Source organism: Xyrauchen texanus, chromosome 20 (assembly GCF_025860055.1).
Source record: "Xyrauchen texanus isolate HMW12.3.18 chromosome 20, RBS_HiC_50CHRs, whole genome shotgun sequence".
NCBI lineage: Eukaryota > Metazoa > Chordata > Actinopteri > Cypriniformes > Catostomidae > Xyrauchen > Xyrauchen texanus.
The window spans coordinates 10,959,490-10,987,444 of NC_068295.1; the positions used below are offsets into that span (position 1 = coordinate 10,959,490).

The 27,955-nt window shown below is 37.5% G+C and overlaps 1 protein-coding gene across 1 annotated transcript in view; it reads left to right on the plus strand.

Annotated features, from left to right (window-relative positions):
- The window catches only part of LOC127660312 (nesprin-2-like), a 164,927-nt gene that overhangs the window by 110,257 nt on the left and 26,715 nt on the right, over nucleotides 1-27,955 (plus strand). Inside the window, exons 85-115 of the mRNA XM_052150448.1 lie at nucleotides 751-854; nucleotides 945-1,086; nucleotides 1,361-1,474; nucleotides 1,619-1,756; nucleotides 1,994-2,200; nucleotides 3,335-3,436; nucleotides 5,223-5,342; nucleotides 7,179-7,379; nucleotides 9,106-9,279; nucleotides 9,415-9,546; nucleotides 9,845-10,062; nucleotides 11,252-11,384; nucleotides 11,684-12,316; nucleotides 13,703-13,852; nucleotides 14,775-14,951; nucleotides 15,389-15,544; nucleotides 15,659-15,805; nucleotides 16,014-16,184; nucleotides 16,396-16,529; nucleotides 16,621-16,816; nucleotides 17,081-17,263; nucleotides 17,352-17,465; nucleotides 18,274-18,428; nucleotides 18,564-18,711; nucleotides 18,797-18,891; nucleotides 19,074-19,305; nucleotides 19,999-20,193; nucleotides 22,104-22,229; nucleotides 24,271-24,426; nucleotides 26,287-26,445; nucleotides 26,962-27,128. Of these exons, the coding sequence (XP_052006408.1) occupies nucleotides 751-854; nucleotides 945-1,086; nucleotides 1,361-1,474; nucleotides 1,619-1,756; nucleotides 1,994-2,200; nucleotides 3,335-3,436; nucleotides 5,223-5,342; nucleotides 7,179-7,379; nucleotides 9,106-9,279; nucleotides 9,415-9,546; nucleotides 9,845-10,062; nucleotides 11,252-11,384; nucleotides 11,684-12,316; nucleotides 13,703-13,852; nucleotides 14,775-14,951; nucleotides 15,389-15,544; nucleotides 15,659-15,805; nucleotides 16,014-16,184; nucleotides 16,396-16,529; nucleotides 16,621-16,816; nucleotides 17,081-17,263; nucleotides 17,352-17,465; nucleotides 18,274-18,428; nucleotides 18,564-18,711; nucleotides 18,797-18,891; nucleotides 19,074-19,305; nucleotides 19,999-20,193; nucleotides 22,104-22,229; nucleotides 24,271-24,426; nucleotides 26,287-26,445; nucleotides 26,962-27,128 (5,279 nt within the window). The remainder of the gene's footprint in view (nucleotides 1-750; nucleotides 855-944; nucleotides 1,087-1,360; nucleotides 1,475-1,618; nucleotides 1,757-1,993; nucleotides 2,201-3,334; nucleotides 3,437-5,222; nucleotides 5,343-7,178; nucleotides 7,380-9,105; nucleotides 9,280-9,414; nucleotides 9,547-9,844; nucleotides 10,063-11,251; nucleotides 11,385-11,683; nucleotides 12,317-13,702; nucleotides 13,853-14,774; nucleotides 14,952-15,388; nucleotides 15,545-15,658; nucleotides 15,806-16,013; nucleotides 16,185-16,395; nucleotides 16,530-16,620; nucleotides 16,817-17,080; nucleotides 17,264-17,351; nucleotides 17,466-18,273; nucleotides 18,429-18,563; nucleotides 18,712-18,796; nucleotides 18,892-19,073; nucleotides 19,306-19,998; nucleotides 20,194-22,103; nucleotides 22,230-24,270; nucleotides 24,427-26,286; nucleotides 26,446-26,961; nucleotides 27,129-27,955) is intronic.

The following is a 27,955-nucleotide window of genomic DNA, read 5'->3' on the forward strand; positions in this document are numbered from 1 at the left end:
CTAAAAATTACAAATGGAACTTGTAGATAAAGTTTTTTTGTGTTAGAAAAGAATTCTTATTAATTGTTAATTAAAATAGTAATAACACACATACACACACACACATATACACACACACACACACACACACACACACACACTTATACACACAGATATCACATACTGTATGTACTGCAGTGATTCAGCTCTAGAGATGAAAGTAAAAGTAAATATGCTGCAACTATGGGACCAAGCACATAAATGGCAACAATTGCCCCACACTAAGCACAACACAAAAAATACTTAGACTGAATATAACATGCAAAGCAAACCCATACCACTTTGCACGTCGCCACAGGGCAGGATCAAACCTGTACATTTCCACTGTGCACTATCCACTACACCACATTGACATAAGGTTGACAGCCCCAAAAGGGACATACCAAGCTGAGAGTCAGCACAGTCAAGCTATTTGTAAAGTAATTTGTAGTGCCGTCAACTTTTCAACTTTTTCTACTGGTCTGGTCGAGTGCTGCCAACATGTTCATTGGCCCCATCACTAAAAATTATAAATGGAACTTGTAGCAAAATGTTTTTCGTGTTAGAAAATAATTCATATATAAATATATGTGTGTGTATATGTATATATATTGTTATTATGATACTATTTTAATTCACAGTTCACAGTTCCATCAACTGACCCCAAACTCACTCACATATTTATTCTTGTGCTCGGTTCTCTCTCTCTCTTTCTTTTTCTGTTTCTGTTAGGAATTGGAGCATGGTTTGAATGAACAGAGGGATTTAACTAAAGCCATTGCAATTCAAGGCAGCAAAGCCCGAATACACAGCCAGAGCACAGAAGAACACACATGGTATTCAAATACACACAAACACTCACAAATTTACAGACATGCAAATACTGTATACACCTTCATATAACACTCTCTGATTGTCCCCTGCAGCCCCTCGGCAGCGGAAGAGAATAAAGACAAGAGACAGGAAGTAGAGTTAGCGGTCCACAGGAAGTGGACACACCTTCGCAGCAGATTGACCAAGACAGCAGAGTCAGAGCAGAATGGAGATAAAGATCATGATCCATCTGAGGTTTGAACACACTGACTCAAGAGATAAAACCTATCAAACCTGACACTAAACAACCTGAATTTATCATTTTTAAATGAATCTATAAGTCTTTTGTTAATTTCAGTTAGTAACCTGCATTGTATACACAACATGATTGCCTGAATGTTTTCAACATTAAATTATAATGCCTTGTGAAATCCAAATTATTTTAAGCAGTCTACTTGTTTGATCAATTTGAGTCACTAGAATGTAATGTAATGTAACTTCTTTGCACGTTCTCTCTGTGTTTTAGCAGATTCCATCTCCATCTGTATGTTTGTGGAGTGAATCTGCTGTTTCTCTTTGTCTTCGTGAGATTCAATCAAACATCACACAACTCAAAGAACTGGAACACTCTGCAGTTGCACAGGTCTCAATAATACACACACATCATACCACAAGTTGTAATAATTATTGTCTATTACACTTCAAACTGATTACACAGAGATACTGTAACATCCCTATTTGACTGACCTATTTCTTTCTTTCTTTCTTTCTTTTTTGTTCTGCGCAGGATAATCAATGTCTGGATGAAGGTCTGTTTGAAGTGTTGAGTGGGGTGGATCTCACTCTCAGCTCTGTCACACACACTCTTCTGTTTCAGCTAGCAACCTCACACCCCGACATTCAAAACCAGCTGCAGCAGATACAGGTATACATCGATCCATCTATTGACCCATCCATCCATTCATCCCTCAGTTTGTCTCTCTCTATCTATCTATCTATCTATCTATCTATCTATCTATCTATCTATCTATCTATCGATCGGTCGATCGATCTATCGATCGATCTATCTATCTATCTATCTATCTATCTATCTATCTATCTCAGTCTGTCTGTCTGTTCATTCACACATTTATCACTCTGATCTTCTCTGTGTGGTTGATAGAGTCTATCTGCAGAGTTGACTTCTTTGAGTGCCATGTTGACCTCCCAAGGGTCAGAGGCCATAAAGTTGCTAGGTTCGGATTCAGTGGTATCAGAGTCCTCTGTGTGCCTGGATATGCTGATGCAGCATGTGTGTGATGTTCAAAAGACTCTCACTGAGAAACAGGAGCAGCTACAGGACCGCATGAAACACACAACTCAGCTGCAGGTCAGATTTCTATCTGCTTCTATTCACTTATTATTACCAACACTGACACAGTTATAAAAGGATGTGCAGTCAATGAAGTGTTTCCTGCCATTAGTAGACTAAACTGCACAGTAAAGGGCCTTTTCACACAGGAAATGTTCTTGCATTTCATCTGCAATATTTCTTAATTTGTCTATGTACACCTGCATCAGATGGATGTGTCCGGCCATTCTGTTATGCCTTGTTTTGTTTTCTCTGTGCATCTTATTTAAGATGCCGTCAATTTAAAAATAGTTAAACTTTTAAAAATGCATCTCAAGACCCCTAAAGTTTCATTCTGTTGCAATGCATCTAGCGTTTTTTTTATATAAGACTGTGTCCAGTGTAAATGATCCCTAACAGTTTTTTATATACTACAAAAAACCTGCACAAGCGCGCAGTGAGATTTACAATGGACTGCATACACGCAAAAACGGAAACAAACACTTAATAGCTTAGAAAACTGATGCTTATGTGTTTACAGTGTTATATGTCAGCAGTGTGAAATAACACGAGGTCTCACCCTCATAACTGTCATGAATACTCACTCTTGTCAGTTATGAAATAGCGGAACAAAACATTTCATCATAATGTCATATTCCCTCTGACTCATGTTTATTCCCATAATATGTTCAGTTTGATGTGATTATATAAATCATTTTACAATTTTAAAACCATAATTTCTCTGTTCAATTCAATCCTGTTAAATGCCTTTCATTTCTTAATGCTGAAGTGTGTAATTTCTTCCTCACTTTCATCACCATCAGAAAGGAAAAAGAACAATTATATTCTGACAGGACAAACACCAGACACACTCCCTTGTCTCACGTGATAAACTCACACCATTTGTTTCAGCCTTTGTCAGGCTGGTCGGCATGTTCATACATACAGTGCAATGTTTTGATAGTGCCACAGTGCTACAATTTTAGCTGAAATCAACTTACAAATGGCTTACTTATAGTTGTCCCTACATATTAAGCTGGGATAGGAGACAGCTTTTTCAGTTTTTCATCAAAAATCTTTTAATTTTATTTTAGATTTAATTTTATTTAACAATTTTTCCTTTGACATTTTTGACCAGAAATAACCTTTCCTTGTGTATGTTAAACACTGCAGATAAGAGTGAAAGACCTGCATGACTCGGTACTAACTAGCACGTCACCCCTTTACCCAACAACTCATGGAGAAACCCACCATGACCTTCACACACAGCTTCAGGTGAGCACACGCACCTGTGAATTACACCACCTGTAACACCTAGGGATGAGTGTGTGAAGATTTGTTAAACAGAACTGAATAATGTCTGCATTCTGAATATATAAATTAATTGAGTTTTAAATGTGTCTCAGGAATTATCAAGTTCAAGTACAATAGCATGTCTTTGTGCCAAAGGCCAGGTTGATTTTGCTACTGTAATACTTGAATGTAATACAGTAATGACCTGTATTATGATTGACTAACCTCTGTATACAGTGTAGTTCAGACTGTCATTTACCAGGCGAAACGAGTTTCTGAAAACGAAATAGGTGTTAATGAGATAACGGCTGTAATATTTTATGTTAATGTACTATCTGCATGGTTGTGACATCACAACCATGAAGATTTCTGAATTACCCTTTTTTGCAGCTTTGACCTGTTTTTCAATAAATGGTCTGGGTGGACTGGCAAATTAGTTTTACGTCGTGGGTATTATATTATGTCTACATGGAACTTTAAAGTTCATAATTTCAGAATATCATGATGTTTCCCCTTCAAAGGAATAGTTCACCCAAAATTCAAAATTCTCATCATTTACTCACCCACATGCCATCCCAGATGTGTATGAAGATTTTTAGAAGAATATCTCAGCTCCAAAAATCACATAAAGGCAGTATACTCCAGTGGTTTAATCCATGTCTTCTGAAGTGATCCAATCAGTTTTGATTGAAAATAGTCCAGAATGTTTCTCCTTTTTCACTATAAATGTTGACATCAGCAGTCTCCAAGGCGTGATCATGATTTCAAGCTTGATTACACTTCCTTGCGCCATCTAGCGCTCTGCACATGCATCAATCACAAGGAAGTGTAATCAAGCTTGAAATCATGATCATGCCTTGGAGACTGCTGATGTCTGTTCTCACCCAAAGTCAATTGGATCGCTTCAGAAAACATGGATTAAACCACTGGAGTCATATGGATTATTTTTATGCTGACTTTATCTCCTTTTTGGAGCTTCAAAGACCATATCACTATTCACTTGCTTTGTATGGACCTACAGAGCTGAGATATTCTTCTGAAAATCTTTGTTTGAGTTCTGCAAAAGTCATACACATTTGGGATGGCATGAGGGTGAGTATACTGTATGATGATAGAATTTTCATTTTGGGGTGAATTATTCAATTATTCAATGAATTATTTGGGGTCATTATTTCAAAAATGATAATGAAACGATAGTGGTGTTTTCGACAACTATAGCTGTTTTTCATATTTCATTACTCGACCTTTGTTATGCACAATACAGAAAGATGATTGACTTTGTGTGTTCTCCGTGTTAGTTATAATTTTTTTTACTGTTTAAGTTCTCCTGCATTGTTGTTGCCGGTGTATCTATGGCACCAGCAGGAAAGGCACAGCCTACTTCCAGAAAGGGTGTGGGGAGCAGTAGCTCCTTTGCATTTAAAGCTATAGACACTAAAACAGTCCAGGCAGCGAAAAGGGCTATAAAACGAATAAATGATCTGTGAGGTATTTTGAGCTGAAACTTGACAGACACATTCTGGGGACTTATATTACATAGTGTAAAATGGGGCATAATATGTCCCCTTTAAATGCCTTAGACATTATGATGGTCAGGTTGTAGGTTAAAATAGTAAGGTGGCTCACAGTCAGAGGTAGAAAGACACAACCGGGTCTATTTAATGTTAAGTGTTGTTAGGTGTCTTGTTAGGTGTTCATTGTGCTAAAAGTCAAGTTTAGTTGACATCTGCGTCTTTGACCTTTGCTGTACCTGTGTTCCCAAGTGCAGGCTGTCACTAGGCGGAAACAGGAAGTGGCGCAGATCACAAGAGAGCTGGCAGAACTCAAAAAGGATACAGAGAGTGAGAGTCAACCCTCATCCCTCACAAAGGAGATCAGCACACTGGAGGTATGAGTCTGTGTGTTTGTGTACATACTTATCTATCTATAGCTTGAGGACCAATTTGTCCCCAGAACTGAGCTAAATCTGACTAAATCTCCCTTTGTGTACATCTAAGGACGTCCTCAATTGGATAAACAATCTAAAAACAAAGTAAAAATATGTTTGTTTGTTTGTTTGTTTGTTTGTTTTTGAAGTCTAAATATTCAAAAAGTAGGGGTAGGGAGTGGCGAAATGTGAGAAAACAGAAAATAGTTGACACGAAACTATTAATATTCCTACTACATTTGGCTGAAATGTTGCCTAAGGCAGGGGTTTTCAAATTGGTGAAAGAGAAACTTTTATTAAGCTATCAACATTCCATTTTAAATTCAGATTAATTTTGAAATAGGTTATATTTTTTCAAAACATTTAAAACACGTTTGTCTTTCTTTTTAAACCATATTGTGAACACATACTTTGCAACACATTTTTACCACATTCAAGCAATTGGGAAACTGTTAAAATTAGCCTTCTGAACAGAATCCTCCACAGTCAAAAAACTAAACTAAGTATTCTCAACAGCCCTATAACCTAAGAGCCAACAAAATCAGACATAGAACGAAATCAGCACGATAGACTGCTCTATTTTCTGATCACTGAACTGATATCCCTCAACGGTCAAATAACTAAACTGAAAACATGTTCATTAACAGACACAGGCTACAAACGTTATCTCAATTGAATAAGAGCTATTTTGAAGATTTTAGGCTGCTTAAGCCAATTCAACTTTGAAAAAACATCAGACATCAAACATCAGCAAGATGGCTGTTTTGTCACAGTATCAAATGTGTAAAAATCACTTCAATATAGGCCTACGTTAAGCAATTTTGCCAATTTTGCCTCTTCATTTTCAATGCTCCTACATTAGTGGGAACAATGTGTCCGACATTTTGATGCGCACAGGTGATCGATGCGGGGCTGCACGGTAGAAAGGAATAAACGTAAATCGTCATATACCTGCAGCCTTGATCGGTATTTGCTTTTAAGGAGGGTCAAAGCAGAAAGCCTGCACTCACATAAGTAAGTGGAGTTGAAGGGTATGAGGACTTTCATAGCCTTTCGAGAGAGGTGGGGAAACTCAGTCCTATACATAAATCAACGCGATATGATGCTTCATTTGCCTTAGTATTAACAGAGCTAACTTTCTTTTGTGTTTGCAATTCTTTCAGCTTTCTGTCAAAAAATTCCAGTGGCTTGGCCACCAGACTCGAGTGCTTGGCCTCAATGTGACGCCAGAGCTTACAGGGTCTCATACTATCATTTGCTAGCACCTCTTTGCAAATAACACACTGTGGCAGCGGCGCATCATCGGGACCGGTCCACGAAAATCCCAACTTTAAATATTCGTGATCATACTTCCACCATTTTTTGCTTGGCCCAGAATCTGTCTCATTTCCTGTAGACTTTTGTATTTTATGTAGACACTACAAAGTGATCCATTTTGCAACACGCATATGCACAACACGCACTTTAACACGCAAGCTAACAGGACATATGTGTACAGACGTGAACCGTTATGTTTTTTTCCTCCGCGCTGTGCTTCCCCTGGGGCTCTCTGGTGCCCCCCAGGGGATGCGTGCCTCACCAATTGAAAACCTCTGGCCTAAGGAATTTACTTAAGGTTAATTCTGATTGGGTGGTCAACAGCACTCAGAGTAGGGCCATGACATAGTTACTAATGTATGAAAACTTGTTAAAGAACAATTTTAAGGGTAAACGTTGAGACCACAGTTTGGTCATTAAAAAGCAGTGGATTTAGTACCAATAACATAATTAATATACATTAATATTCACTCTCTGTAGGCGGTATTGGACAGTGTGTGGAGTGATTTAGAGCAGCGCTGTGGAGCTGTGCAGTGGAGTCTAGATCAGCAGAAGATGAATGAGAGGATACTGAAGGATCTACAGATACTGCTGGATCTGGGCAGAGAGAAACTAACCTGCATCTCTCACGTGGAGCTCAGCAATCCAACACAACTACAGACATGCCTCAGTACACACAAGGTAAACATACCACATACCTATAAACAAGTTAATCAGCTACGCAAAGGCTCCTAAAAAGAACCTGTAAAAACAAACATACTGTACTTTGTGTATAAAACGTGCAAACGGATTACTTGTAACGGTGTAAGGTAATCAAGGTACAATATTTAGGCAACTGTAATCCGTTACAATTACATAAAAACCATTGTAATCAGATTAAAATGACATTTGTACAAAATTGGGATTACTGTCAGGATTACAAGTTTTAATTTCTGACAAAAGAAATAGTGAATTTTCCTGACACACAGTAAAGTGATACAGACAGCTGTTTGTTTAGAGTGAGAGATGCACTTTCTCTTCGGGTTCTCTCTCATGACTTACTTGAGTCAGGAGCGCCTTTTACTGTCACATGCGCAAATAACACCTGTCTCACATCAGTAGTACTCTGCTCTCGAGGCAAACTGATGATTCTATACGATAGCCACCGAAGAACCCTTGGTTTTCACGGTTGTAAATGTGAACTGTTCTATATTAGCCAGGACATCCTGTATATTGTTCTGTTCCATATTGAAGCTGAAAAAACGACCCCTCCCCCAAGTGAACGGTACTTAAATCTTAGTAATTTAAGAAAAAAAGTCTTGAATATAATAGCAATACAAAAATCAACTGAAAAATACCCCTGTAAAACCTGCTATTACTTCCTCTCCTTTTTCACCTCTCATGATTTTGCTTCTTTGATCATTATTAACAAATCCAAATTGTACTCAGAACATTGTTGAGAACAGTTCAAGTGTCTGGCTGAAGCAGACATTCTGGCAAATGTAACATGTTCAACGCTTCTAGTAATTAAGATTAAGTAACTGAAAAGACAAACTAAAAGTTTAAAACTGTTATGATCTATTCCTTAAAACAAGATTTAAATTTTTTTTGGAATCAAAACTTTTTCCATTTTAAAATCCACCTTAAACAAAAACAGAAACATTAGAAATCAGCCATAAACTGTTAGCTGGTGGTGTTTGACTCTGGATCATGAGCAAGCAGAGGAAAGACACTCTCCAGCATTTCATTATGACAATAATAACGATTATGATGATGATGAAATTAATGAATTGTGCAAATTTCTATTGCCTATACACACTAACTGCAATACATGGTATAATTACATGGAAGAATTACATTTTGCAGTGTTTTTGAATCTGAGGTATATCCTCTCAGATTTAGTTTAATGTTAACCATGACATAATTCAGTGCATCGGTTCTGATTATATTTGCTTTATGAGAATTTTTATTTTTCTGTAGCAGACAAAGAACTTACCTGATTTCTTTAAAAATACTGAGTTGTTGTACATTAACAGCTCATTTTCTGTTTTCGTGGTAGGGTGCAGTGCACTTGTTTTTTTTCCTTAGATATAATAACAGCTGCAACAGTACTCATAATATTACTCAAACATGTTCTGTTTGCATTCAAGGCATAATTTAAGGTTTTAGGGATCATATTGATTTTATCTTTACTTTATTTACCCTTGTGGTAATCCAAAAGTAATGAAAAGTAATCTGATAACAGTACTTCCAAATGGCTGTATTTGGATTATTGTACTGATTACATTTATTATTAAGTAATCTGTAATGGGTTACATTAAAAAAGTAACCCTCCCAACCATGTATGCACACTATAGCAGCATAACACTTTTAGGCAGTGCAGGCAATTAATTCAGGCCATAATCTGTGACCTTGTGAATCTACACAGAAGTTTTTCCTGTCTTTGGGCTCCCACCTACGGAGACTGCAGCAATTGAGTGTGCGGATGCCAGACAGTGCCCCCTCTGGCTGGGAGTCTGCAGTGTCTGAGCTCGAACGCAAAGTGTCCAGTGTATTGCAGCAGGCTCAGGCTGTAGGGGCAGTACTGCAGTCAGCACTGCAGGTACAATTGAGGAATGGATAAATGGATGACGGATCAATGATCAATGAATGGATAAAGGAATTAATAATATATTAATGACCAATAGGAGCTTTTAATAAATTAAAGTTAAATTCCTATGCCATTGGTGTGTTTCAGGTTTCAACTCAAAGGGAAAAAAATCATTTGTGGTTAGAAAAACTGCTGCAGAGGTTAGAAACTCAACTTCCCTTAATGCTTCTGCAGGACCAATCCGAGACGCAGCTCAGCAAAAATATTTCTGTATATCAGGTAACACTTAAAACTTTCTGCTGTATTCAGTATATTCAGTAATTCACAGGTATTAATAGGAGTGGTGGTGGCGTAGTGGCTAAAGCACAGGGCTGTTAATCAGAAGGTCACAGAAGATCAGAAGGTCATTGGTTCTAACCCCACAGCCACCACCATTGTGTCCTTGAGTAAGGCACTTAACTCCAGGTTGCTCCGGGGGGATTGTCCCTGTAATAAGTGCACAGTAAGTCACTTTGGATAAAAGCGTCTGCCAAATGCGTAAATGTAATTCCTCTATTGTCTCTTTGGTTTGTGATAGAGTGTGCAGAAAGTTCTGGAGGAGAACAGAGCTCGGATTAGTCTGGTTCTGGATGAGGGCTGCAAAAAGCAGGAGCAGATTTCTATTAGTGAAGTGGGTGTCCCTATACATATAGTGGGTGTGTCTACACTAAGGCTGGAGCAGCAATTGGCTGCACTTCAGAGTAAGGTGAAACAGGGACTGGACTCCACACACCAGCTCAAGAAACTCTGGAACAGGTAAAATGAATGATGTGAGACTTTAATATCGTTACATTTACCCTAATTTTAAAGGACTGAGGCAGTGGTTCTCAACCATTTTGGATGAATGCCCCCTTACTTCATACTCTTATACCTTTCAAAGTTTTGTTAATAAAATCAGCAGGCTTACGCTCATGAATGCGAGACCAAACCTTGCGTTCTTTAATTCAAGCAGATGGAGGGCTAAATCTGGGGCCTATCATATGAAAATGCAAAGACAGAAACAAATAATAAAAGTGATATTGTTAATATATTTTAAGTTTTTTTATATTAATTTATTAATTAATTAATTATTTTTGATAGTTTTAACAGTGGTATTTGTAGCAAGACCATAGTAAACACAATGAAGCATGGATCTTCTTCACTACCATGGTTAGATGTAACATGATTTCTATAAAACAAACTATGGCATTTTTGTAATTATAAACACTGTTTATTAAACGGTAGACCTACTCTAAACACATGTAAAAACAATAAATATAAATATTTATAAGTTGTAACAAAAATGTATTATATTCTCTCACTCCCTTAATGTAGCCTATGACAAATGTAATAGAGCTGAAGTAGTGATGTGATAATATTTATTATTAATCTATTTCTGCTTGAAGTACAGTTAGTGTTACTAGAGTAAATTCAAGGGTGGTGATGTAGAATTCTGTGCCGAATTCAAATGTTTTCTGCTTCTCGTGCCTTGCTTTTCACTGATTCTCGCAAAGCTGTGAGTTTAAGAGCTCAAGCTTTACGAGCTGCGTGCTAGTGCTTCTCTGTCCATTGAGACGTATCCATCTACAGAGTCAAACAGGTGCATTAGCTGAGGTTGTGCCTCTGCCTGTGTATTTGACGCTGCTAAACCAGAGACTTCAAAATCAGATGAACCACGGTACAAATGCAAACCAACCAATATAATTGAGAACCAACTGATGTACTACAAGTCTAGATAAACCTTTTAATGCAAAGAGGAACTTGATGATAGATTTGATTATTATGATAGATAAACACTCCCCATTTGTAACCTAACACCCCCCTCTCTACTAATTTACTCTCAGCGCCCCCTGGCATCCTTTGAATGCCCCCTGGAGGGTGGTACCACCCCTGTTGAGAACCCCTGGACTAAGGGATTGAAATGGACAGAGTGGAAATAAACATCACTGCTGAACTTTATTTTTAGGTTTCGAAGTGATTCTGGGGCTCTCAATGAGTGGATGGGCGGAGCCAAGGAACACCTTCTCACCTTTAGAGATCACCAGATCCCAGCTCAACAGGAAACAGACCACACCCTCTCCCACTTCCAGCACTTCACAGTCAGTCAACCAGTGATTCTAATCAATAAATGCTATTTTCAGTGATTTTAAACATTGAAATGTTTCAGTGTGACATGCTATACTCAATCTAAAACTCTTTTAAGAAGCATTTCCTGTTTCTACATATTAGTATTATTATTCATGCATATTTTGAAAGGAAATGTGGAATATTTGTACTTGTGTATATTTGTTATACTGCATGACTATTTAAGTGAACTGCAAAAGGCTAAAAGGTGATTATAAATTGTGAAGAACTTCTAAACAGCATCACAAATGTATGCTTTCCTTTTTACTCACAGGAGTTTATTAAGGAGCTAGAGGTCAAATCTGCCCTTAAGGCATCAGTGATCAGTTCTGGATCTTTAATCCTTCTGCTTGGTGAAAGAGAGCAGAACGCTGAGGCGCAGAACATTAGCAGAACCAGTACTGCTCTAAAAACATCCAGAAAATCCGCTGAAGACCTGCAACCAACTGAAACTAGTAACCTTACCTCTGTTGTCCTAGAAAATAACCATGAAGACTCGTCATCTTTAGATGTCACCTTTCCTTCATCTGCTGAGGATGCTTTAGAAACCGATTTGTCCGATGTTCAGAACATTTCTTCAGAGGAATCTCATTCTACCATGGAAAGATCAGACACAAAAGTTGCCAAATGCAGTTCTGATCAAGAAAATATCCAAAACATACCTCCAGCAGATGGCATTAGTTCTGTGGACATTTCTACAGCTAAAGACATTTTGTCATTAGACAACATCACAAATGAAGATTTGAGGATTAAGGAACCAGTCACATCAGTACTAGGTTTGTCTGTAAAACAGGATTTGGTTCTATCTCCTGTTCTGCTGTCTCTCCAGTCCCAGTTATCCCAGGTGGAGAAGGACTGGGAAGAGATACAGACACAAATACCTGCCGTCCAACAGAAACTGCATCAGGTATGAAAAGGACTTTCATTTTTCTGAAATGTACCCTACACTAAGCCCTGCCATAAAAATGTCACTGACCATTTACATTTATATTTATGCATTCGTCAGGCGCTTCTATCCAAAGCATTTATTGTATACATTTATCAGTTTGTTTGTTCCCTGGGTATTGAACCCTACAGGTTCTACAGGAATCCTTGGACCAATCCTATCTTAGCAACTGTTGCTGTCTGTCATATTATCAGACAAGCTTTTGCTCTTTTTAAATGTCCATGGGAGTGGATAGTTTTAAACAGAATTTCACTGAAAAATATCCAAAGATGTGGTAAAACGTTGTACCAAGGCACATTCACTTCTTTCTTTTTCAAATCTTTAAAGGGTCATGTCATGCCTTTTTTATTTTAATATGTTGTTTGAGGTTCACTTATAATATTAGTTACATTTTCTGCACAAAAACAGTCACAGAATTTGTAAAGCATGATCATTTTCCACCCTCATTCTGACCCTCTGTCAGAAACACTCGGTTTTGAACTGCCTCTCCTTTAAGATTTAACAGTACATGCCCACTGTTATGATTGGCTCTCTGCTCTTGACTGACCTGCTTTCTCTACTTGCCATCTCACTGCTCACCACTACTGTGCGGGATACGGAAGTGATTAAATGTAAAGTAGGCATTGCTGTGTTGTTGTGGAGACGTTCAGATGCAAATATCTACCACAGTGTGAAATCACAATGTGGAGGAAGTAGAAAACGAGTCGTTCTGGCAGCTTGGTTTCAACAAATGCTTTTTTTGCGGTGAGGAAGAAGTTTTGAGTTCTGAAACGTACAGGATGTTTTTATAGTACAATAACCTCTTATATGTCAAAAAACCAAGGAAAAATGTATTTCTCATGTCATGACCCCTTTAAATAAATATTAAGATGTGGATGCTGTGGAATAAACTGTTTAAGGATGCCTTCATGCGTTCCAAGGAAAATTATTGTAATATCTCTAAACATGTAATTTGTTTAAAAACCTGTCAGTTCTTTGATGTTCTCCAGTTTGGAGCATTGTCTCTCTGGAAGAGAATTGCAAAGTTGTAAAAGATTGTAAGTTTGTTATGTAGGTCAGGTAGCAGGCAGCCATGCCAGCATGATTTCTTTATCACCCAGTAGCTAATGAGATCTTTGAAGAATGGAGTATTTTTCCTTTTTTTCATCCTTTATCAGGCCTCTTTCTTTTTGGTTCTCATCCCCTTTTCTTCTTTGATTACTAGTATCACCCACCACCTGGATGTTTTCCACCTTCCACTGTTTTGTTCATCCTCTCCTGTTTTTTTCTTCTCTGTTCTCTCACCTCATTTTGTCATCCATTTTTAATCACATCTTTCTGTTCTCTCTCTCTCTCTCTCTCTGTCAGACTGTGGTGGAGAGGCTGTCTCCTGAAGGACTGCTGGCTAATATGTGTGGCTGGATTACAGGTGCTGAGAGCAGATTACAGGCAGCTGAGCAAAAGGGTCACAACACCTGTAAGGCCACAGAGCTCACACACCTCCTCAAAACATATCAGGTACAATCTCTCACTCACTCTCCCTGAATAAATTAAAATATAAATCAAATTATGTAGAGTACACTTAGAAAGTAATAATCAGTGAATCTAACAAAAAAGGAAAACATTATTTAGGTAACATACAGTTGAAGTCAGAAGTTTACATACACTTAGGTTGAAGTCATTAAAAAAAATGTTTTAACTACTTCACAGATTTAATATTAGCAAACTATAGTTTTGGCAAGTCGTTTAGGACATCTACTTAGTACATGATACAAGTCATTTTTCCTACAATTGTTTACAGACAGATTGTTTAATTGACTATATCACAATTCCAGTAGGTCAGAAGTTTACATACACTAAGTTAACTGTGCCTTTAAGCAACTTAGTTTCTGGAAAATTCCAGAAAATGATGTCAAGCCTTTAGACAATTAGCTTCTGATAGAAGGTGTACTGAATTGGAGGTGTACCTGTGGATGTATTTTAAGGCCTACCTTAAAACTCAGTGCCTCTTTGCTTGACATCATGGGAAAATCAAAAGAAATCTGCCAAGGCCTCAGAAAATAAATTGTGGACCTCCACAAGTCTGGTTCATCCTTGGGAGCAATTTCTAAACATCTGAAGGTACCACGTTCATCTGTACAAACAATAGTACAAAAGTATAGAGACCTGGCTAGAGTCACTCATCACACCCTGGATTCAAACTCGTGACTCTCCCTGCTAGTCAGCATCTTTACTCTCTGAGCTACCCAGTCCCCCGACATTCCACATTCTTAAAATAAAGTAGTTATCCTAACTGACCTAAGACAGGGAATGTGTTCTACAATTAAATGTCAGATTTTATTGATGCTAACTTTTTTTTTTATAAAAAAAAAGACATTTGTAAAAAAATAAAAAAATAAATTTAGCTTTACTTTTGTTTCTCATTTTCTTCACTTTTCAGGAGCTAAAGAGAGAAATAGGCTGTCAGCAGATGTCAGTTGAGTTTATTAATCAGTGTGAGCTGAAGCAGGTGGGGTTCGACTCCCAAACCAACAGGTACAGACACACTGAGTTTGCTGAACGCTTGGGACACGTCAATCTGCGCTGGCTCACACTTCAGGCTCACCTCAACAGGCAGGTAAGTGTTATCAATGAAACTAATTTTGTTATCAGTAGATTTGGAATGCAACTTACAAAGTCTATAATAAGTTTAATGATTATTGTTGGGGGGGGGGGTGTTGGTCTAAATGCTGTGGCACAAATCACCCATTCACATCTTCAAGTTTGGTCAGACCAATTCAGTTGCACTTTCCACAGATCATAAAACTGAATATTCTGTAATCATCTACCTACAGTACCCTCATGTTACTCATATGACTTGTAAATACTGCTCCTTTTCATACAACAAAGTAGTGATCACTGACTGCCAAGTTCAGTTGCAATTTTGCTTGGTTTATTTATAAAAAATTTTATCACGTTAGGTTGAGTGCCCCCTCAAAAAAATTTAAATAGGTGCATGACACCCACAGTAGCAGACACAAAAACTATTTAATGCTTCCACCCTGTGTTTCTTAGATCCAACAAACTGAAGAGCAGGTGATGATATGCTCAGAACGAGAGAGCAAACTAAAAATCCTGCAGCGATGGGTCAGAGGTAAAAAAACATGGATGCAATTGCATGCAAGACCTGCCAGTCGCTCATTTGCTGAAAGGACCCTAAAGGACTGTGATGTGAGTTGCGCTCAATTAATCATAAATTACTATGTTGATGCTCACACATCTGAAAAATGTTCAAAAGAAATGTAAATTTTAAATTGATTTTACTGGACCGCTCCAATTTTTTAGGAGATGAAGGAAAAGTTGAAGACCAAATTCTCAGAACTTGCTGAGCTGAGAAAGAGAAGACTTTCTCCTGATGAAGAAGACAGGGAAAAGGACTTCCTCACAATTGCTGACAATATCTCTCAATCTTTAACGGAACTTTCGCAACAGGTGGAGAAACTCCTGAGAACATGGAGTCACATATACCTGTGATTCTGTACTTTGCACAAAAAAATTATAATCTGATTGTAGCTTGTTAAATTTTATTGCATCTACTTTGAATAAGATCTGTGTGAGTTTATTAATGTTAGCAAGGAAACAAGGAAGCAATAAATTATTTTTCGTTTACGTAATTTAACAATAGATTTTCATTTTCTAGAATTTAGCCCTAGGGAATACACTGCAGCAGCTGTGTAACGTCTGGTCTCAGTTTGAAAGTGGGAGGAGTCAGGCAGTTCTGAACACAATGAAGATCCGTCAATCACTAGAGTACTTCCAAACCCCTCTACCCTCTCTCTCTGCCCTCCAGAGCAACATTGTTAAGCTACAGGTGCTGTCAATCAATCGCTCAGTTTCTGATTGGTCACAAATATCTTTGTCCTTGATCTTCATATTTGACAGATTTTTAGGCAATTGTAATGTAGTTAGTTTATTTTCTATTTTGTTACTTTTAATTATTTGACCTGAAAGAGGTGCTTGTTATGATGTATAGTCACATAATATTACAAACACATTATTGATGGCTTATTTTGTGTTTGCAGGTCTTTAAAGATGAGGCTGACAAGATTGAAAGGCAATGGGAGGATCTTAGCGAAACAATGTCAAGCTTGATTGTTGGGATTAGCTCAGACTCGGCCCAGATATTATCTAAACAACTAGAAAAAGAGAAAGCAATGTTAGTTTTCACACATGCCAACTAACAATACAGTATGCATGCCTGTATATGCATGTGTGTTTTTGAGCTTAAACACTTTTGTGTCCTCTAGGTGGTCAGAGGTGAAGGAAAAGGTTACACACGGCTTGCAGAGGTCACATAGTGTTCTGCAGGTGTGGCAGAGGTACTCTGATTTGAGACACACCTGCTCAGAGCAGCTCCAGCATCACAGAGAGCAGCTTGTCACCCACACCAAAATACTTGGTGACCACAAACAACTTGCACACAACATCGAGGAGCTAAAGACTGTGAGTATAGCACAAATACACTCACACACACTTAAGCATGCATACTGTTTACTGTAAATACTGTATGCTGTATTTATTTTCGAGATGATTATTGAATCAATGTAGCATGCTACTGTTTGAAACATTTATTTTTGTACTGTTTAGTACTGTTTCATTTCCTATTTTGTAAATAGATTAGACAGTATGCAGTAAATATACTTTGCAGTAAGCAGTACATTAGTATTTATTCCAGACACTTCCACTTTTTGTTGTCACTCTCATTAGGTGTTACAGAGAAGTTCTGATACTCAACAAACTGATGTGGATAAAATGCTTGAAGCATCAAAAGATCTGATTGAACAGATGGAAGATGAAGATGCTGTTTTCATCAGATCAGAGTGCCGTTTGTTAGCACGCGGTTTCCAGCAGTTAGACCAGACACTGAGAGGAAGAATTCAACACATGCAGGTAAGACTCGTACAGACCTGTGTATAAAAGTGTTTAATAATATGTGTGTATTTAAATTATGTGTGTGTGTGTGTGTGTGTGTGTTTAGGAGGATCTCGAGCAGTGTAAGGAGTTTGAAAGATTATTCCAGACACTTGAAACACAATTACAACAGTGGGAAAGCAAGCAAGAAATGGACTGCCAGTCCACAGATATATCTGAGGTGATACACACATGCACATTTAACTAACATCACAACATTTCTAACTGAGGAGATGCTTAATGCTTAATTCAATATTCAAAAACCCCCTGAGGAACAATAAAGTAAAACCCTATCCTATCCTTTCTTATCCTAACCCTTTCCTATCCTATTCTTTCCTATAATTTCCTATACTATCCTATCCTAAACTACTCTACTCTATACTATCTATCCTCGCCTAGCATAGCCTGACCTGTCCTATTCTTTCCTATGATTTCCTATCCTATTCTAGACTACTCTATCCTATCCTAGCCTAGCTATCCTAGTCTAGCCTGTCGTATTATGTCCTATCCCATTCTATCCCATGCTATCCCTTCCTATCCTTTCCAATCATTTCCTATCCTAACCTATCCTATCCTGTCCTGTCCTATCCTTTACTTTCCTATCCCATCCCATCCCATCTCATCTTATCCTATCATGTCCTAGCTTATCCTAGTCTTGCCTAGCCTATCCTGTCCTGTCCTGTCGTATCCTATCCTATTCTATCCTAAAATCAACATGAAAGGGTATTAACATTATATTTTACTTCCATTATGTTACATATTTCATGGTGAAATAGGATATTTGAGAAATAAAATAGTAGAGCAGGACTTGATTTATCCATCAGGAATGTATTGTATTGTGTAAAGTGGGTGTTTCATATCAAAACTGAGGCAGTTGATTGGTTGATTTGTTTTTGGAATAATTTGTACAATACAACCAGGATGTGTATTAATAAAGTAAAAGATGTCAGTTTTGATTTCATGCTTTCATGTTTTTTTTGTGTTTGCAGTCGGGTCTAATGGAGGTCAGTTATCTCTCTCCTGATCTGGATCTCCTAAACACAATAAGTTACAGACTGACCCTCAGTGACCCCATGACACAGAGGCTGCAGAACCTCAACAGGAAGTGGGCACAGGCCTCTGCACATACTCAGGAGAGATGCAGGTGATTGGCACAACTCTCTTATGTGTTACTTTCTCAGATCTTTATGTGGTGTACTTTATACATGCTGATGGTATGATATGTATGCACAAATATGTGAAAATACTGTGTATTTATAATGTGTTTGTGTGTTTGTAGTGAGTTGCAGGCAACCTCTCTCCAGCAGCAGAGCTTTGAGCAGAGGTGTGAGAGCTGGCTGGCTTTCCTACAGCGCATGGAGGATGGTTTGGCTGTAGAAATCTCAACAACTTACACTGGACTAAGAGAACAACAGCGCACACACCAGGTAACAGACAAACACAAACAAGTTTTAAGAGGCATTGCACATATGGATCCCAGCGTCAACCCTTAGTTTCCTCTCTTTTTTATAGTGTTTTCAGGCTGAGTTGTCTTTAGGCCATCAGATCCTTCATTCTGTGATCAGTGAATCTCTGCTCCTATTGCAGAAGGGAGAGGTGGATGACAGGTAACGTTTTCCGACATGCCTTTTTAGATCTACTTGTGATATAATATTGTATTTTATAATTTCATAAAAAAGATCTGTTTTTTTTTTTTATTACCTACTCTCATATTTATCAAATCGATAGTTAAAAATTGTAGCTTTATCTTTGGAATTGTAATTTTGTTAACTTTTGTGTGTTCCCTCAGGAGTGACTTCCTGTTGAAGCTGGCGCAGCTGAGAGAACACTGGCAGGGGGCAGTGCAGAGAGTAGCTCAACGGCGCAATCTAGTGGAAGGGCTTGTACAACACTGGCATCTTTTCACACACACACTGCAGAAACTCCGCAAACTTCTCACACTTGCACACACACTTCTGTCTCCCGCCGGTCCCACACACTGCAGTGTCCTGCAACTGCGCCTTTCATTGGATGATCTGAAGGTAACAAGATTATTTTTAATTGTTTCAAGTAGAAGTGTGTGATTTCTGCATCAAAAGCAGCACAGAAATGATCCAGTTCACCTGTAATTTGACTGTCTTCAATCATGATGCACTGTTGAAGTGTTACGAAAATATAAGATTTTGTACCCTTTGAAAAGTTAATGTGCAATTGTTGCCTGACCTAACCCTTAAAAATAGTTGTTTGGTGTAACCTAAAATAGGTTCATTCAGTAATTTATTAAAAAAAATTTTTTTTTTTATTAAAACTTCATGTATTATTTTTCAAGAATTTGTAAAATGTTTAAAGTAGTTTAGATGAAGTATGTCACACTAAAGGACAGTAACATCAACCTATTATGGCAACTGTCTAACAAGTAAATTACCCACCTAAACATTGTTATTGATATTAAAAATATTTCCATTAATTAATGGCAACTTGGTGTCAGTAATATAAATGTATTAGAATTATAATTTGCTTTGATATTGACCAATAATTGAATCAGCTGAATCTAGTTAGCGTGTAGTTATTATTAGTATCCCAGAGATATCTGCCATTGTTGTTATATTTACAGCTGGCAAAAATCTATTTGGTTTGTATTTCTTTTGCTTGATCATCTCACTGTCTTCATCACTCTCTCTCTCTTTAACTCTCTCTTTCACTGTTTCCCTCTCTCTCTCTGTTCCTCTGTGAAGCATACAGAGCTGTTGTTTCAAAGGTCAGTGTCTGCTTATCTGTGCGTTATGGAGGTAGGCAGGCAGCTGTTCTCTGTGAGTGACACGCAGACGCAAACACAGTTGCAGACAGACCTGGCAGCCCTGCAAGAAGACTGGGAGCAATGCCAGTGCATGATGGGAAAGAGGAAGAGTCTCACAGCTGACATCATCAAGGTAAGAGGGTTTGATTGGCCTTGAAATGGGACCCATTTATTATAATTATTATATTTATTATAGTTATTATAGACTTACAAGATAATCTGAACTACATTTACTATATACTGATCCATTTGGGCACTTGTGAAATCCATGAAGCCATGTAAGGAAGTTTGTGTGATCATATTTTTTGAAAACCGGAAAATGCCAGGAATTTAAAAACATTTCAGACCAGAATTGAATACAATTCTAAAAAAGGAATGGAAAAGCTAAAGAAAATTCAATTTTAATTATAAATGTTTCTACACGTGCTCAGCTCTGAAATATTTCATCAGCTCAAACATTGCTGTCTTTGAGTGCAATCTTAAAACTAATTTTACAAATCCTTATTCAGAAGTCACAAACAACTGGAAAAGTCATGGGAATAAATTGGTGAAAAGGTGTTGGAAGGCTACAGAAAGTAGTAGAGTTGTAGATATCTCATTCCTATCTACATATCAGCATTTATGATTGTAAAGTTTATATACAGTAAACTAAACGTATGTTATAAAGAGGGAAATTGGAGATTATGACTTTTATCCCTGATGGTGGTGAACACCTGCTTAACACTACTCTGCAGCTAAACACAGATAACTGTGCCTGTCTGGACACGTCTAAAAGTGTTTCACCTCAATAAGGAATACAGAATTAACACTGCCATTAGAACAGAAATGTAGTCCAGAATGTTACAGGACAACAATAAGTTTGTGTGTATTTGTTTAGAATACGGAGATATTTTATTATGGCAGTTTATTGCAGGAATAAGTCCAGCTGAGTTTGACCTACATTCACTCTGATTTCAGTGAGTTACACAGCTGGACTAATCCAGATCAGACCATTACTCACACTAATACACATACAAACACACACTCTCTAAAGGGAGGTTTTGTCCAATTTAGCTCAAGTTTTGATGCAAATCTATCTATCTATCTATCTATCTATCTATCTGTCTGTCTGTCTGTCTGTCTGTCTGTCTGTCTGTCTGTCTGTCACATTATTGACCACATTTGTAGTGTAGAATATATGAAATGATATTAATGTGTTCACAAATGTCTGCTGTAACACACATACACACAATCAGTGAGGGTTTTATGTTTGTGTTCATATGTGCATGCAGTTGTCATGTACTTAAGGGTTTACAGTAAAGCCTGTCTAGAGATTTATATTTCTGTCTCTCTCTCTCTCTGTTTCTCTGTGCCCTGCTATCAATTTCATAGTACTGCCTTAATTTATGGCAGTCTTAATGTTACTGTAAATAAGCTTGCATGTGTAATACTGTATATGTGAATTGTGGCATCTCGTTGATACCGTATGTGGCTATGATGGCACAGATTGACTGAAGTATCCTCAGCAATATAGAGTACAGTATCTGTAGTTTTGTGTGGTAGCACAGCTCTCTCTTGCTTTGATTCCAGTGTAAACAGCATTGCAGTACTGTATTACAATTTAGACCTGTGCATGTTGTGATACCCCACTCTAGTGTTTGTGCGTGCATGTGTATGCTGTCATAGCCCCTAGCATTGTCTTAAGTTTTCATCTGGATCTGAGACGCTTGTCTGATGTAACAGGCACTCACCTACCACATTGGACATCTGGAGTGTTTGCATATGCCTCGTGATTTGATATTTTGTTATATACACACTAAAATTCAGTGGCTTAAGTGTCCTGCATTTTGAGGCCACTGTATGTTTGTGTGTACAGATCTACCTTCATATGTCCATAAGCTCTCTGTGTTTTCTCTGCATTATTTTTTACTTTCTTTTCTTTTCCCTGAATGATGAGAACACTAGTCCCAAGTCCACCCCTAAATAAAGAGGCTTACAGATCAGATATTGCATCTAGAACATGTCGGAGCATTGTAGCAGCTGACGGAATCCTTTTATTTGCAGAAGTGGGAGACCTGTGAGACCAGACTAACTGATCAGGCCCAGCGCCTGAAAGAGCTGCAAGCCAGACTGAAGCAGTCAATACCAGATCAACATGAGGAGATGGAGGAGGAACAACTCTTAGTGAAGGTATACTAACTCCAGGGTTGGTCTGGAACAGAATACTTGCAACAATGTTACATATTCAGAAAACAAAAATGAACTGTATTCAGCCCCCATTAATTTTCAAGCACACAGTTATAACATTTTAATAGAACACTTCAAGAATACTTACTCATAATGACCACAAAAAAAAAAAAAAAAAAAAAACTTTATATCAATCAAATGAGAAACTTGATTTTTCTGAAAAGCACAGATGCGCACGCTGTCGCTCTCTCTTCTTCAAATCAGCTGGATCACATGAGTAGTGTTGCCAGGTTCTCACTTTCATGCCAAATTGGGCTTTTTTGAAAACACTAATATACAAAAAGGGTTTTTAAATGTATAATGTCGAGGGTTGTGGTTTTTTGAATACACCAAAAGGTTTGATGGTAGACTCTAGGTAATGAAAATACAATGTCTTAGTCATGTAACATTTTTCTGGGATTGAATATCTGGCAAAAACACAAATATTACATTCAAGTGCATGATGCATTGTTTCCAGCGATTGTAATTGCTGTGTTAATACATTTATTTAACATCTCATACAAAGTGATCAACAAAAAAAATCTAAGGAGGTGCTAAAGAGGAGTAAATTAATTTAAAGAACCCAAAAATAAAAGTGTCTGTAATAAAATAAATAATTAGTCCTAAATATGAAAGCAAGCCTAGTTTAAGTCGTTCATGTACTACATTGTTGTCACAAGTGGTAAATCTGCATTTTGTATCCAATTTTGTGCCAATATGTTTTAATCTTTGTCAGTCCATTCAAATGATGTTTTAAGAAGAAGATTAAAAATATAAAAATGGTTACAAATGTTAAAAATGCCATTCTGAACATTCACAAACAACCCTGCTTGGTAGCCATGATGTCACAGATATAAGGGCTTTTGATTCTTGAATGTACAGGGCAGGCATCATTTTTCTTATACTGTATGTTGGAAATAGGACAAGATGTTGTAATTGACTGCAAACTGCCTTCTGTTTACCCTGTGCCTTCCCTAAAGAAAAACATCAGTGTCAAACTTCACATTTAATTTAAATGAAATTGAATTAATGAAATTTGCTGAAAAATAGCTAGCTAGCTGTCTAGGCTCACTTAGATGTTAATAGACAGATGTAGCGGTTCAGATAAAATAACACTGATATATCACACATAATTCTTTCAATTATGCCTTGCATTTCTAAATATGTATTCTAGAAGTACTCTGAATATGTTACTTTTTTATGTGATGTGTTTCTTGTATACATTTAAGAGAGAGTATTTAGTATTCAGCCCAGAATTCTTTCTTTGAAGTATTCTGCTCTACCCTGACTAACATACACAGATGAACTGCTTTGTTCCATCCCTTGCTCTGCAGCAGCAGTCTATCAGATTATTCTAGAAATAACTGTAGAATTATAAAAGCAAGTAGTAGGGTGCAAAAAGGCCAAAAAATTATGTATATAATATAATAATAACAATCTCTCCCACCAACACACCACTGGCATGGCTATCATGTTTCTGCTATTTATTCTATTGTAATAATATAATTTCAACTCAGATCAATATTTCATGTCGATTTATGCATTATTTTGTATGCAGACATGTAATCTGCAGAAATATACAGTCAGGCGGTCATTATCGTGAAATTAAACTAACTAACTGTCTAATATAATGACCCTCTGACTGTACATTATGTCACAATTATGGACCGTTAAAAGCATAAAAAAGAGGGAAAAAGTTGCAGTTAGTGCGCACTAAAATCATTGCAACACAAACAACAGCTTTCTGTTGACACATTTAGATTTCCCTTCCTCTCTGCATAGGCTTATTCAGCTATGATTCTTCTCTCTTTCTTTCTCTCCCTCTCTCTCCCCCCTCTCCCTCTCCCCCACTCTATCTCCTCTCCTCTGCCCTCCCCCTTTGTCCTAAAGGCTTTAATCTTGTTGGGCCAGAGGGTGAGAGAGAGACTGTAAGTCAGAGAAGGGACGTGTAGCAGTGTTTTTCAGTGAGTTTGTGACAGTGTGACAGGTGTGTTATGTTATGCAGGAGGTTCAGGATTGTTTGGAGGACTGGGCAGTCAGTTTGTCCGAGCTCAGCACGATGAAGACGGATCTGTCCCAGTACATCCTCACCGATGATGTCCTCCTCCTGCAGGAGCAAGTGGACCATCTGCACTGCCAGTGGGAAGAACTCTGCCTCAAAGTAAGGCACTCAAATCTACATTTTACTTGGCTATCTAAATGAAGACATACCATAAACTGTTTTTATATAAAGCTAATTATAATTTCTACAGACTAACTTCTCTACTCTATTTAATATAAAAAAATAAGTTTTGCACCATTGATGGCTATTTTTAATTTACTAAGCTAATAAACCTTTGCGCGTGCGCACGTGTGTGTGTGCGTGTGTGTGTGTAATTTACGGAAATGTAAGTCAAAGAAAAATATCTGGATGTATAGTTGACAAGATGTAGTAAAGTGTTGATACTTAGTAACATTATGAATGCAACATCAAGATTCTAAACAGTCTCTCTCACATCCTGAAGGAGTTTAACACAAATGTTTACCTATATAGGAAAATACCATAGACTTCTATTGATTTAATATAAAGTTCATTAGAATTACTGTTGACTAACTGTAACCCAAACACTACTTTTAAAAATATAAATTTAGGAAACATTTTTACCTGGGTGGACGGCCCCTTAGGGAGGTTTTATCATATAGTATCTAACTTGTGGGGACAGTTTTGTCCCTGGACTAATAACTGAGGAAACACACATTGACAACATGTTCACAGAAATTTCAGGCATTTTAAAGACAGTGTGTTAAGAGACTTTCAACACTAAAGAAGCAAATATGATGGTTTGTTTGATGTTTTTGTCATCAAGTGTTTATTGATTCAGTTGAAGTTTCTTTGAATTGTCTTGATGCTAGTTTGATGCCTTTATTGATTTTTGTTCTGAATGAGCTTGCTGCTTTATTTAATGAATGTTGTGCTGGATCAGTCAGCTGGAGTCTCCTGGGGTTATGTTTTGGGGGGCCTGGTGTAAGTTTTGGTTTGGGGTGTCGTCTTTGACACAAGAATGAGAGAACAGATGGTGGGGAAAGTGAGGGACTTAAGAAAAAGACACAGAGGAGTGAATAGAGGCTGGAGCCTTTGGCTCTTTGTTTTGGAAATCACATTGTGTGCGTTTATGTCACACGCCGGAGTGTGAGTGTGAGTGTGTGTGGGGGGGGCGTTGCTTGGTAACAGTAAAGTCCACATGTGGCTGCTGTTAAGTTAGTTTAGGTTTTAAAACTTTTTAGTGACGGTTCATAGAGGTGTTAAAGGGATAGTTCACAACAAAATGAAAATTCTCTCATCATTTACTCACCCTCATGCATCCCAGATGTGTTTGACTTTCTTTTCTTCGGCTGAACACAAATGAAAAAGATTTTTAGAAGAAGATATCAGCACTATAGGTCCATACAATGCAGGTGAATGGTGACCAGACCTTTATAGCTCCAAAAAAACACATAAAGGCATCAAAAAAGTAATCCATTTGACTCCAGTGGTTTAATTCATATCTTCAGAAGCAATTTGATAGGTGTGGGTGAGATACATTTTTAAGTAATTTTTTACTATATCCATTCTAAAAGTGAAAGTGAAAGTGAACATTGATATTTATTGTAAAAAGGATTTAAATATTGATCTGTTTCTCACCCAAAGTGATTGCATCGCTTCAGAAGACATATATTAAACCAATGGAGTTGTATGGATTACTATTATGCTGCCTTTTCTGTGATTGTTGGCGCTTGAAAGGTCTGGTTCACATGCATTGTATGGACCTTCAGAGCTGAGATATTCTTCTACAAATAAAAAAAAGGTTGTGAACCTGTAAGAGTACATTTTTATATCACTTTAACGTGAGAGTTAACATATTAAGGCTAATTTTATTACCTCATTATTATCTCATTATTTCTTAAATGTGTTTGGGTGTACGTATCTTACGATAACATGTCCATGAGAAATTTCTGTCAAATGTCTTGCGTATTATTTCCATTTCTCTCTCTCTCTGTGCAGGTGTCTCTGCGTAAGCAGGAGATTGCTGACCGGCTAAATGCCTGGATCATTTTCAATGAGAAGAACCGTGAGCTGTGTGAATGGCTGACACAGATGGAAAACAAAGTGGCGCACAGCGCCGAGCTCAGCATCGAGGAGATGGTGGAGAAACTCAAGAAGGTGAGCTGAATCTCATCCATCACACAGCGCAATTGAACATCAACCCCATTAGAGGTCGACCGGTAGTGGATTTTACTGAAACCGATACCAATAACTAAGTTGGGAAGGACCTGCTGATAGCGATAAAATCAGTTTCAGATAGTTTTTAAAGTTTATTCTGAATGAAAAATAACACTCAAAATAAAATGGTGCTGAACTTTATTACAAAAATAAACAGTACTGACTGCACCATGAAAATGTTCATCTTTTCAATAAAATTGCAGTTGAAAGTGACTCATTCTAAAGCTTATAAAAAAAAACAAAAGTTACATTAAAGTAGTTCACATCTGTAGGGATGCATCTGAATCAAAAGTATTTAAATTCAGATGACAGAAGTTAAAATGTAGGGTTGGCCAAGTAAGAATGAACTTTGCTCTAAAGATTCATGTGAAGTGCCCTATAAAGATATAGACTGTAAAGATATGAATCGCTTTTACTTCTTCCACCCTCTTACACACACACACACACACACTGCAGGACTGCATGGAGGAGATCAACCTCTTCAGTGAGAATAAAACACATCTGAAACAGCTTGGAGAACAACTCATCTCTGCCAGCAACAAGACCAAAGAGACAGAAATCAATGAAAAGATCAAGGACATCAATGACCGCTGGCAGCATCTATTTGATCACATTGAAGCCAGGTGAGACCACAAATAATAAAATAAATTATACATTACAATTATATTATATACATATACTCCTAGAACACAAACATAAAGTGGTCATACATTTTTCAGTATTAGATTTTTTTACTAGAAAATCACATATAAGCTCTCATAATGTAGTTTTTCCATCCTCTCTCTGACCTTTAGAGTTAAACAGGCTTTACTACTTAACATTGAAGACCTTAATGGATTAATGTCCTCTGTTATGATTGGCTAACCTCTTTGAATGTGAATTTAATAACAAGTCATCGCTTATTTAAAGGATGCAATATAGTTTGCACTGCTCCATCCTTCAATAGCAGCCTTTGTGTAAAGCCTGCATTGCATTGTGATTTAGGATATGATTTTTTATGATATGGCCTCTTTATGTTTGTGTTTCTGTTCTCTGTTTGCTCTCACCAGTTGTTTATGAAGAGTTACTTGAGTATACTGCCATATTTTTACAAGCTAGTCATGGAACATGGACTGCTTGCAATGTATTTTCTAAGATGTGTCAGAGACAATCCAGAGATGAATGAGAACATTAATCTGAGATTGATCTGATTCTTCTCAGTCCTCGGACCAGTAGAGCTGTCCTATTTGCATATTATAGAGTATTGCCAGGCCAACACAGAATATATGCAATACAGAAACTCAGCAGATTTCCACATAATTGAAACGGCCATCATTCACTAAGTTGGTTAAAGCATGTTATTTGGGGCCTGGGTAGCTCAAGCGAGTATTGTCGCTGATGACCACCACTGGAGTTTGGTGTGCTGAGTGACTCCAGCCAGGTCTCCTAAGCAACCAAATTGGCCCGGTTG